This window comes from Schistocerca nitens, chromosome 5, assembly GCF_023898315.1.
Source record: "Schistocerca nitens isolate TAMUIC-IGC-003100 chromosome 5, iqSchNite1.1, whole genome shotgun sequence".
Lineage (NCBI taxonomy): Eukaryota > Metazoa > Arthropoda > Insecta > Orthoptera > Acrididae > Schistocerca > Schistocerca nitens.
Genome location: NC_064618.1, coordinates 584,019,601 through 584,032,721, shown reverse-complemented (window position 1 = coordinate 584,032,721; position 13,121 = coordinate 584,019,601). Strand labels below are relative to the sequence as shown.

The following is a 13,121-nucleotide window of genomic DNA, read 5'->3' as shown; positions in this document are numbered from 1 at the left end:
ATCACAATACTGTACCATTGTCTCGTAACGCTCTCCCACAGACTCACGTTCTCGCTAGCTGCTGCCTGCCCAGAACGCCGGACATAATGTGCGAAAGTTATACTACCTGGAGTACTTGAGCAGAAAGAGCGGAACATCAAAATTGAAAATGAAGTACGGAGGAAAATGGAAGTTAAGAAGACTATTATAGCTACAATTGAAACAGAAAGACTACTTTGCAATAGGTATCGCGAAAAAATATTCATCTTTCAAGATGCCCATTGCAAAGCACAAGATGGCCGAAGCGGTTATTGCAGTGGATACCCCCTAGAGGAAGAAAAAGAGGTAGACCAGTAAGAATATGGAAACAGGATGTAGATGTAGAAATGCTAACTAGAGATCTGGAATATGGAGCCTGGATGGACATGAAGAAATGGAAAATGGGAAGCGAAAACTAGCAACAACAGTAACACATAGTTTAACTAGCTGTGAGAACTTCTTGTTAACTCGGATTGGTCTGTATTACGATCAATGTAAAAAAAACTCTCTGCCGGCCGGAGTGGCCTTGCGGTTCTAGGCGCTTCAGTCTGGAACCGAGCGACCGCTACGGTCGCATGTTCGAATCCTGCCTCGGGCATGGATGTGTGTGATGTCCTTAGATTAGTTGGTTTTAATTAGTTCTAAGTTCTAGGCGACTGATGACCTCAGAAGTTAAGTTGCATAGTGCTCAGAACCATTTGAAAAAACTCTTACCTTAGTTCCCTTAAACTTTCGTCACGGTTTCACTGCGCTGCTAGTGAATATATAACGTTAATTTAAACAAGGGCATCCATTAGTGCTTTATATGGTGCATTGCGACTAGCAACTCCTATGCAGCGTGAAGCGCGATGAAGCACGCTGTCTGCACTTCGAGAGGGGAATACGAACAGCGCAGGCAGCCAATTACAGCCACAAGTCCGGAAGGACTGCGCGCGTTCGTAGCTGCTAACCAGTCTTGATGCGCAGTTCTCAGCTAACAATTGTTAAGTCTGTAGTGCCACTCATTCCGCCCACCCCTGGGAAATTCCAGTGAAACACGCGCAGGCCCACGTCTCGCCTCGTCTCCATTACATAATATCCCTCATTTCACTGGTGGCTTCAGTCGTTAGCTGGCAACTGGTCCCGAGTGAGCCATTTATGAGCTCGACATCTTTACTGCACGATTGTTTGCCAGACGACCGTCGCTGGCACGTGAAAATGATGAGCTGCAACGAAGTTGCATATCTCTTGCACTCTGCACTTACTTGCATTGGAAGTATGGAAAGAGCGAGTTCCAGGAATATCTTGTAGTTATGTACTTCTAATCTGAGCTTAACGTAACAAGTTTTACTAATAACGTTGGTGCGCCACCAAGGATGAAACTTTAGGGGTCATCTGCCTCTCAGCGCCTTAAGTCGCAGTACAAGAAACTTCAAACTTTCTAAAGCTAAGCGTATTGCACTTGCAGTAATAGCGACAGGAAACTCCTTAAACTAGCCATGCTAAATCTTTTAACAACCACGCCGACCTTGCTCCGATGTGGGATAAGTGCACAATAGAGGAAGAAGCAGATTGCACTCCAAGCTAATGTCTTCATTCCTACAAGACCGAAACTTAACACTCGTTCGATATTGTGGTGGTGTGGGGTGGGGGGGGGGGGGGGGCACGTAAGGAAACGTAGGTTAGGTAAGAGAACCAAAATCCTAATGGCCGGACAGAGAGCCTATTTACGAGCTTTTGGTGCAAATGAATGATATCGTGGGACATGTGATTAAGAAATCTACATAGTTACTGTCAGCTCACTATTCATCACATCCCCGTTACCAAAGTGAGCCGTTCTTTCTGATGATTGGCTACGGAGAATACCTGAAACCTCAAATGAAATTGGCCCTAAAAATACGTAATATCATCGTTCCAATGTCCGACAAAGAAGCTGTCTAGCACCACGTTTAATTTCCGAGACGCTCTTTTGGAACTTGCTAGTAACGACACATTCCCTTTTTCCGGAACGCAATAGCACAGTTTAGGTACGTCTGCGTCTGGTGCGCTCGCTATTGACAATATTTTATATTTTTGTTTCATTTGTGATAGACGGTCGCAGGTATGCGGAAATTACAGTTGTGGATGTAAGTGAGAAACGAAATGAAAAACAACTGAAATCGATATAAAGAATGCCATAGGACCTCCTAATAGCATACTCAGCACATTCTGTATGGTATATGCTGAAGAACTGCCATCTTCCCGCGCCCCCCTCCCCCACCCACCCTCTGCCCTCTTGCGCTCTCTTTCCCTCCCTCCCTCCCTCTCTCGCTCTCTCTCTCTCTCTCTCTCTCTCTCTCTCTCTCTCTCTCTCTCGCTCTCTCTTTTTCGATGGAATCCGACGGCGGTCGCTAGAAAATCGTTTGATTCTTGGAGGATTTTAAAACGGGGGAGCTCGTTCCAAATTTTAAGAATGGTTGCTAGAAAGATGCACAGATCTACCTCACTGACGTCGATTTGCTGTACAGTTATGGACTGGACCAGCAGTTTCACGTTCTGCATATACAAGATTAGTGAAGACGACATGCGCACGAGGAAAAACAGTCGAAATATGATTGTCTAGCGCCAAAAATCAAAACCGGTATGTTAGCGATTAGGACTAAGTGATTCTTTTTACGATCTACAGATGCATACCTGTTCTTTTAAACATGTAGTTGCTTATTGACTCAACATCACACTAAAGATCAAATTTAATGTAGGAAGATCTACATGTGCCAACAAGTTGATACTGTAATTGATATGAAGAGAGCAGTCAGATTTCACTATAATTTCTCAGCGATAGGTAATATGTGCTACGTAAAACCGAAGGGATACTACGAGGGTTGGAACTTGAATAGTAGCAACTATTTATTTACAGCTCGTACAAAATAGATACGTGTTTCAAAGTTTTGCTGACATTCAAAGTAGTCACCAGCATTGTGTATAACCCGTTGCCAGCGACGTGAAAGTCTTAGGATACTCTTAGCAGTGTCAGTTGTGTTGGCATTTCGAGCGGTGCGGTCTATTGCCCGACGAATTTGCAGCAGTTCTGAAGCGAATGCCGTGAAGTATTTCCTTCAGTTTCTAAATCGAGTTGAACTCACGAGGGCTGAAGTCAGGGAAGTCTAGTAAGTGGTATAACACTCAGCAGCCCATCGGTCAAACAAATCAGTAACACCTTACACTGTACGTGCTTGAGCACTGTCCTACAAAAAGATGGTCAGGTCCTGCAGAAATTGTCATCACTTATGTCTCTAAGCTGATCGTAGGTTGTTTTCCAAAAATGAACAGCATAGAGTCAGAAGTGATGGCACTTTCTGCAGGACCTGACCATCATTTTGCAGGACAACGCTCAAGCACGTACAGTGTAAGCTGTTACTGATTTGTTTGACTGATGGGGCTGCTGAGTGCTATGCCACCTGCTGCGCTCCCCTGACTTAAGACCTCGTGAGTTCAACTCGCTTTCTAATCTGAAGGAAACACTTCACGACATTCGCTTCAGAACTGTTACAAATTCGTCGGGCAGTAGACCGCGCCGCTCTAACTCTCAACATAACTGGCACTGCTGAGAGTTTCCTAAGACTGGCAACGGGTTATAAACAATTCTGGTGACTACTTTGGAGGTTAGTAAAACTTTGAAACACGTATCTATTTTGTACGAGCTGTAAATAAATAGTTGCCACTATTATAGTTCCAACCCTCGTATTTTGGTCGCGGAGAAGAAACTATGAATGGCTTGCAGATCAAATGGTTCGAATTTCTCTAAGCAATATGGGACTAAACATCTGAGGTCATAAGTGCCCTATACTTAGAACTACTTATACCTAACTAGCCAAAGGACATTACATACATCCATGCCCGAGGCAGGATTCCAACGTACGGCCGTAGCAGCAGCGCGGTTCCGGACTGAAGCGCCTACAACCGCTCGGCCACAACGGCCAGCTAGCTTGCAGTGTGGTTAAAGAGAGGACGGTGACGTTATGGATCGTATGAAGCATTCAGTTGTACCGCAGGTTTCTCAAATTAAGAAAGGGTATCAACAAGGCGCTTGGACGTAGTCGCAGATCATCTAAATTAGTTATCTGGGAGTAGGTCATGGATGGTTGGATCGTGTTTCAGTGTTGAAGAACCAGGACAGGCTATCACCAAGTCCTGAAACCACTTGGACGTAGCTGCAGGTTGACTGTATTAGTTATTTTAGCGTTGGTGATGGATGAAGGAATCGTATTGTATGGTGGATGTACCATGCGCGTAGAAATATCTGTATGCATAACAAGCTATATGAGGAAAGTGATTAACGATTTTATAATCCAGCGCACTCGAAGGCGAGTGAGGGACTTCGGTGCGTGGTTACAAGTTGACTTGATGTGTGCAATCTAGATGCTAAGTAAATCCGAGTGTGTTAAACCGTGGTAGGTTTTTTAACAAGTCAGCATGTGGCAGTTACACATTAAAAACGAGCAGCAGCTCGTGGTTGCAGAGTGCAATACCAAACTGTTTTCACTAATATTGTGGAGTATGCAACTTTCGCAGGCGATAGTGTCGAATGAAAGAAGAAAAGGAAGCCTAGCAAATATGGGCTCTAATGCTCATAGCTTAAGAGGTACGAGGACTTGTTCATCTTCGATAGTGTGAAACGTATCTCTTCAACAATTATCTCTTTGGTTTTCATATTTTTAGAGGAGGAAGTACGGATAAAAAGAATTGTCCAGTAAATAGGGCTCTAAAATGCTTTCCTTATAAGCTTGCACAGCAGAAGAGACGTGATTCGCAATATCGAAGATGAACAAGTGCTCATATCTCTTAAAGTATACATTTTAGAACCTTGTTTACGAGTCATTTTTTTCTTGTTTTGGTCCATACTAGCACTTCTGAGGTAGCCTCAGCCACACTCTTATCTCCAAATCGACACATTTGCCCTTCTGCATCATCCATGAAAACTTGTAACACCAGCACGGAATTACCCTGTGTATAGCGGCGGCTTGATACGTAAGTTTTATGTAGGACGGCGGTGCTCTCCACGGCCACATATAATTAATGTGTGGCGCTTGGCTGCTTAATACCTGCAGTTTCTTGCGCATGTCGAATGAAACGTGTCGGTGAGAGAAATTTACTTGTGACTTGTGGCTGCTCTGCAGTTTTAATTTCCAACGGTTGCTGTTCCCCCTGTAGACTACGCCTGTGTTCGCTATATACATTGACGTAAAAATATCGTAACACCAAGGAATTGTGCAACATAAATGGAAGTTGGTAGGCGTGTTTATACATCTCGAAGGTGGTGTCTGTTCAAATTTCGCACCAATCACAAAAGAGTAGTGCCACTATGAGGATGCAAATCAGATTTGCTTTGAAAACACGCTGTAACGGTCGTGTAAGGTGGTTACCTTTGAGACAGGGCGTGGTGAGTTGATATTAGTCAAGGATGCCTTTATGGTTACAAAGACGCCATTATTAGAACCGCTCTGAGTTTGAACCAGGTCGTGTAATAGGCCTACAAGAAACTGGACATCCCTCTACGATATTTCAGAAAGACGTGGCAGGAGGGTAGCCACTGTACATGACTGCTGGCAGCGATGGTCACGAGAAAGTACTGTCTCAAGAAGACCGGGCGTCGGTCGGCCACATGGGACTACCGAGAGGAAAGACCATCATCTTCGGCGAATAGCTCTGGCACGTCGGACTGCACCTGCAACAGCAATCTGAGCAGCAGTTGGCACCACAGTGACACAACGAACTGCTACAAATCGATTTGAAATAACATGCAATCTTGGTTGGAAAACTGGATCTTTTTATTTTATTTATCCTACAGTGAGGTGTTTCACATTATACAGGGCGCCTTCAGATTGGCCTACGAGAAAAGCATACAACCTTTTATATAAATCTCATGACCCTCATTCAGCAAAATTGGACTACCAAGAAAAAATAAAACAACAAACCGGCAAAATATGGTGTTAATCACACAGGATGTCGCGCATGGAAATGTCCCAGAAGGCACCGTATGTGCTTAGCACCACATTTTGTCCGTAGCTTGTTCTATTTTTTGTTGCTATCCAATTTTCCTAAATGTAAGTCACGCCATTCATACGAAAGGTAGGACTTTTTTGTCTTAGGTGAATCTGAAGATGCCTTATATTCGCCGAAACGCGTCACTGGTGGACAAATAAAATAAAAAATCCAGTTTTGCAACCAAGACTGCTTGCTCTTTCAAATCGATTTGTAACTCTTCGTTTTGTCATTGTGGGGGCAACTGCGGCTCAGATTGCAATTGCAAATGCAGTCCTTGTTGCAGAGCGATTCTTTCATACTTATACCACTGGTTGCTGTACCACACCGCCATAGATCGGATAAAATTGTTACAAATCGATTGCTTGTAGGACAGCTCCGAACCAGACTCCCTGTAGCGTGCATTCCAACCGCCAGAATATTTTCACCCCGGAAGAAAGTTTTAATCTGCCAGGAAGTTTGATATCAGCGCACACTCCACTGCAGAGTGAAAATCTCATTCTGGAAACATCCACCAGGCTGTGGCTAATCCATGTCTCCGCACTATCCTTCATTCCAGGAGTGCTAGTTTTGCAAGGTTCGCAGGAGAGCTTATGTGAAGTTTGGAAAGTAGGAGACGAGGTACTGGCGGAAGTAAAGCTGTGAGGACGGGGCGTGAGTAGTGCTTGGGTAGCTCAGATGGTAGAGCACATGCCCGCGAAAGGCAAAGGTCCCGAGTTCGAGTCTCGGTCCGGCACACAGTTTTAATCTGCCAGGAAGTTTCAACCAAACGCCGTTTTGCGAATTCATCGGTGTTAAGCGACAGCTCATTGGAGGGCAGGGTGCAGATCTGTCCTGATGAAAGTTGGCTCTGCCTTGGTGCCAGTGATGGCCGTGTGCTGATTAGATGGAGACCAGTTCAGGGCCTGTCTGCTTGCTAGGCACGCTGGGCCTAGGCCTGGAGCTATGGTGTGGGCTGCTATTCCATAAGACAGCAAGAGGCACTCACGTGGCTGTCCCACTTACTTTGACTACAAATCTGTATGTTGATCTCGTGATTCGATCTGTTTTGCTGCCATTCATGCAAAGCATTCCAGGAGTATTTTCCAACAGGATAACGCTCGTCCACAAACCGCTGTTGTAACACAACATGCTCTGCAGTGTTTGTCTCATCCTGCTCGATCACCTGATCTGTCTCCAGTCGAGTACATATGGCACATCATCACACGGTAGCTCCAGTATCATCCACAAACAGCCCACCAAGTCTAATAGTTTTGGAACTCGATCCCACACACTGACGCCAGGCACCTGTACAACACAATACATGGACGTTTGCATGCTCGAGTTCAACAGTCTGGTGGTTAAACGGGTTACTAGTGTACTAGGATTTCACATTTGCAATGGCTTATCTTACGCTTATATGATCTTGCAATATTAATCATTTATATTACCTAGACAAATACACTCCCAAAAGTTTCATTACTCTGTATTACTTATTTTTTGGAGTTGCGGTTTTTTCCCGACATTGGATATGTAACGTGTGACATTGTTGTTGTTGTTGTGGCCTTCAGTCCAGAGATTGGTCTGATGCAGCTCTCCATGATACTCTATCCTGTGCAAGCTTCTTCATCTCCCAGTAACTACTGCAACCTACATCCCTCTGAAAATGTTTAGTGTCTTCATCTCTTGGTCTCTCTCTACAATTTTTACCCTCCGCGCTGCCTTCCAATACTAAATAGGTGATCCCTTAATGTCTCAGAATATGTCCTACCAACCGATCCTTTCTTCAAGTCAAGTTGTGATACAAATTTCTCTTCTGTCCAATTCTATTCAATACCTCCTCATTAGTTATGTGATCTACCCATCTAACCTTCAGCATTCTTCTGTAGCACCACATTTCGAAAGGTTCTGTTCTCTGTTTGTCTAAATTACTTCTCGTCCAAGTTTCAGTTCCATACATGGCTACACTCCATACAAATACTTTCAGAAACGACTTCCTGACACTTAAATCTATACCCGATGTTAACAAATTTCTCTTCTTCAGAAACGCTTTCCTTGCCATTGCCAGACAATGTTTTATATCCTCTCTACTTCGACCTTCATCAGTTATTTTGCCCCCCAAATAGCAAAACTCCTTTACTTCTTTAAGTGTCTCATTTCCTAATCTATTACCCTCAGCATCACCCGACTTTATTCGACTACATTCCATTATCCTCGTTTTGCTTTTGTTGATGTTCATCTTATATCCTCCTTTCAAGACACTGTCCATTCCGTTCAGCTGCTCTTCCAGGTCCTTTGCTGTCTCTGACAGAATTACAATGTCATCGGCGAACCTCAGAGATTTTATTTCGTCTCCATGGATTTTAAATCCTACTCCAAATTTTTCTTTTGTTTCCTTGCTCAATATACAGATTGAATAACATCGGGGATAGGCTACAACCCTGTCTCACTCCCTTCCCAACCACTGCTTCCCTTTCATGCCCCTGGATTCTTATAACTGCCATCTGGTTTCTGTACAAATTGTTAACAGCCTTTCGCTCGCTGTATTTTATCCCTGCCACCTTCAAAATTTGAAACAGAGTATTCCAGTCAACATTGTCAAAAGCTTTCCCTAAGTCTACAAATGCTTAATCTATTTTCTAAGATAAGTCGTAGGGCCAGTATTGCCTCACGTGTTTCAAAATTTCTACGGAATCCAAACTGATCTTCCCCGAGGTCGGCTTCTACCAGTTTTTCCATTCCTGTGTGAAGAATTCGTGTTAGTATTTTGCAGCCGTGGCTTATTAAACATAGTTCGGTAATTTTCACATCTGTCGACCCCTGCTTTCTTCGGGATTGGAATTATTATATTCTTCTTGAAGTCTGAGGGTATTTCGCCTGTCTCATACGTCTTGCTCACCAGGTGGTAGAGTTTTGTCAGGACTGGCTCTCCCAAGGCCGTCAGTAGTTCTAATGGAATGTCGTCTACTCCCGGGGCCTTGTTTCGACTCAGATCTTTCAGTGCTCTGTCAAACTCTTCACGCAGTATCATATCTCCTGTTTCATCGTCATCTACATTCTCTTCCATTTCCATGATATTGTCCTCAACAACATCGCCCTTGTATAGACCCTGTATATACTCCTTCCACCTTTGTGCTTTCCCTTCTTTGCTTAGAACTGGGTTGCCATCTGAGCTCTTAATATTCATACAAGTGGTTCTCTTCTCTCCAAAGATCTCTTTAATTTTCCTGTAGGCAGTATCTATCTTACCCCTAGTGATATACGCCTCACATTTGTGCTCCAGCCATCCATGCTTAGCTATTTTGCACTTCCTGTCGATATCATTTTTGAGTAGTTTGTATTCCTTTTTGCTTGCTTCATTTACTACATTTTTGTATTTTCTTCTTTCATCAATTAAATTCAGTCTCTCTTCTGTTACCCAAGGATTTCTATTAGCCCTAGTCTTTTTACCTACTGAATTCTCTGCTGCTTTCACTATTTCATCTCGCAAAGCTACCCATTCTTCTTCTACTGTATTTCTTTACCCCATTCTTGTCAATAGTTCCCTTATGCTCTACCTGAAACACTCTACAACCTCTGGTTTAGTCAGTTTATCCAGGTCCTATCTCCTTAAATTCTCACCATTTTGCAGTTTCTTCAGTTTTTATCTACAGTTCATAACCAATAGATTGTGGTCAGAGCCCACATCTGCCCCTGGAAATGTCTTACAATTTAAAACCCGGTTCCTAAATCTCTGTCTGACCATTATATACTCTATTTGAAACCTGCCAGTATCTCCACGCTTCTTCCATGTATACAACTTACTTTTATGATTCTTGAACCAAGTGTCAGCTATGATTCAGTTATGCTCTGTGCCAAATTCTACCATGCGGCTTCCTCTTTCATTCCTCACCCCCATTCCATATTAGTCTGCTTAATTTCTGCAGCTGCGCGCATGTGTCGAGTGAAACAGTGGATAAAAGGTATTTACAAGTCACTGCTGCATAATTTCAATTTGCAACGGTCTCTGTTACCCCTGCAGACTATGCCTGCACACGCTACATGTAAAGCTCCTTCAGCTTGTATATGTGTGGTGACTGACGCTGTGATCTGTCGCAGCAATGCCGGGCGAGGTGCCGCCTCCATACGCGCACCAGCAGCACTCGGCACTGCTGTCGTCACCCCTGGCGACCGTGGGCGGCGTCGGCGGAGTCGGAGGCGTCGGCGTCGTCGGCGGCGGAGTCGGCGTCGGCGTCGGCGGCGGTGTGGGCGCGGGCGCCTTCACCGCCCCGGTGCCGGCCAACGGCTACCTGCCGGCGCCGGCCCCGGCCAGCAACACGACGATCGTGGTGCGCGACCGCGACCACTACGTGGGCGGCAACGGTGGTGCGGACTTCGCGACGGGGCTGATGATGGGTGCGGCGCTCACCAACTGGGGCCACGGCTGGGGCTGGCACCATGCCGCCAGCGACGTGCACGTACACAACCACTACGACGTCAACAACACCGTCATCAACAACGAGCACCACTCGGCCACGTACGTGCACGAGGACTACGCCGACCTAGGCTTCGACGACGGCGACTACGGGATGGACTGCGGCGGCGACTTCGGCTTCTAAGCGCCGCCGCGCGCCCCCCCGGGGAGGAAACGACGCCCCACTCTGTGTCTGCAGTTCGGTAGACGCCTAGTATTTTGTACTGCAGGGAATAATACGAAACTTTTAACGGCTAATTGTATATTTTGCACCTAATACTACTTTAAGTAGTAAGTCTATGTCTATTATTGTATAAATAAGGAGAAGAAAAATCGAAAACGTGTAAGTAATGTACACCAAGAGACTATAACTTTGCGTAGATCGCTCACCCACTACAGAGCGCCTCAGAACAGCGAAGTCACTGCCCGTCAACTAGAAAGTGTAGAAACTGAGTCAACAGTGCCGTCGGATAGAGCCTTGTTCCCCCTCCCCATTACAGTGTGGAATTGAGTAGCTCGCTATCTTTTCTCAAACATTTGGTTACACAGTAGGTCTAGCTGATCGTTGGTAGTAACTTTTGCATCTAGAAGACTCCATGACATTTTCGACAAGTTTCTATGTAGCACAGTTAACGCCATGATCTGTATTATTGGCTTCATTTATATGCAACTGGTTCGGTATTACGATCTTCAGGAGCTCAGGAGCCTCAAAGGAAATATCACCCGACCTTTTTTTTTTTTTTTTTTAGCAGGCCCAGAAACCATCGGCATCCTCAAAACTCTACAACCTACTTCTCATCTGTGGAGTTTTGCGGACGCCGATAGTGTCTGCGTCTTCCACAAAACTTATGGAACTGATTTCCCTTTGTAAACCTAATTACCCAGACCAATAGAGGGGCATGAAAGTACTGTGACACGGAAATCGGATGTCTGTAAATAACTCCAGTGGATGTAGTTAATGGTGTTAACGTTACTACATATAAATGTAACAGGCGTCTAGAGCCCACTAGAAGATGGACGTACGGAAATTCAAGATCCTGGGTATATTTGTTTTACGATCGCAAGACCTTGGTCCAAGGCATATTTCCGTGCCCAATCTTTCGTTTCTTAACGCTGGAGCCATCCGTATTTTCTCAATTAGGCAAGCTATAGAAACCGAACTGTTTATACGTCACAGCGCAAAAGTGGGTCGTGACGTCATTATACTGCCGATTATGATCGCAGAGGGACGCCCACGTGTTGTTTGGTGCTTGTACTGTGGAATAGCTGGCGCTGTTTCCTTTAATTAGCCTTAAGGCTCGCATCTTATTTCTATTAAATGCTTTCCTGCTTTTGGATTTCTATTGTATCCCTGTACATCCTAACACAGTAATGATTGGATCATCATGAAACTATAGTATCCAAAAAACCCATTTGGTGTTACTGCTACTGATTATTTATGCGTGTTGCTCATGTGACAATCAGTCCTCTTTTCTCTAAGCAGGAACTTAATGCTTCCTTTACTGTTTGCAATGTACACTTGACCGTAGCTGCAAGGAATTCTGTGTACATCTGCTTTGGTGCGGGATCGTGCCCTACACAACGACCCGATGCTTATGTAAAAGAAGAAAATCACCAAGGATGAAAATAAAGGCTATGAAAGTCTGCATCATACGATCGAAATGTCTACGGCCGGAACTGGTATATCACGTTCTTTAAATAAGCTGCTGTCAATGTTGATATTAGCAGAGAAAATGTTTCAAACGAAGTAAGTTATCCTTGATGTCTAAGCTCTTGCTATTTTCCAACTTTCACATGCAAAAGTGTAAGTAATATGATCTAATTTTTTCAAAGAACACCCCGAGCCCTTCGGATGAAAAAAAAAAAATCGTCACCTTCGTCCTAAGAGCAAGTAAGATTTCATTGAGTCTTTCTAACAGCTATAGTTTTCCGGAACATAGACTAGATAAAAATTCAGATGCAGGGAACAACATTTTTGAATCACTAATGCCTCAAGACGTCGAAATAAGCGTACAAAATTCCTCTGATCGGGATCAGATACGAGGTTTTTATCAAGCAACCTAAGACTCATTATTTCTGAGTGATTCTCTGCCAAATATATTCGGACAAATTCTATCTTCGATGAACAGCTGTTCATTAAGATGACGGTCCTCCGGAAAAGCTCGTTCTAGCAGGTCGGGAAGGGCTAGAGTTAACGCCATACAGTAATCCTAGCCTCACACTGAAATCACTCGTAGACACTACTCGGAATATTTCCCAGTATTCTCAAACCGTTTTGATCGTATTTTCACTGTAGTTGCGACATATATATCTAACCCACCACTTTAAATTTTTTGACTTACTTCAATGGATGATACTTGGTCACCTCGCAAGCCATCATCCCCCAACGCTACATACATTCTGCACTGGGTGTTGTATAACTTCGATCGAAGCAGGCACTGCATTCTACATTCTGAACACTCGTCTTATCCCACAAAGCAGTAGCGCTCACTCATCCTCTTTCAAAATCTTAAGCTGTTAATTTCAAAAATAAAAGAAACAATAACATTCTGGAGACAGTATCACTTCTTTTGCTGACTAAGCAACAGTCGTTGTCTCTGGATACTGCTCATCTCTTCTCTTTCACGACTGTAATGGTGACATACAGCGTTTAAGAGCAATATCAGAACTG

The 13,121-nt window shown here is 44.2% G+C and overlaps 1 protein-coding gene across 1 annotated transcript in view; it reads left to right on the top strand.

Moving 5' to 3' along the window:
• Window positions 1-10,595, top strand: part of LOC126260594 (uncharacterized) — a 145,948-nt gene extending 135,353 nt beyond the window's left edge. Inside the window, exons 5-6 of the mRNA XM_049957929.1 lie at window positions 10,096-10,155; window positions 10,249-10,595. Of these exons, the coding sequence (XP_049813886.1) occupies window positions 10,096-10,155; window positions 10,249-10,595 (407 nt within the window). The remainder of the gene's footprint in view (window positions 1-10,095; window positions 10,156-10,248) is intronic.
• The last annotated feature ends 2,526 nt before the right edge of the window (window positions 10,596-13,121 follow it).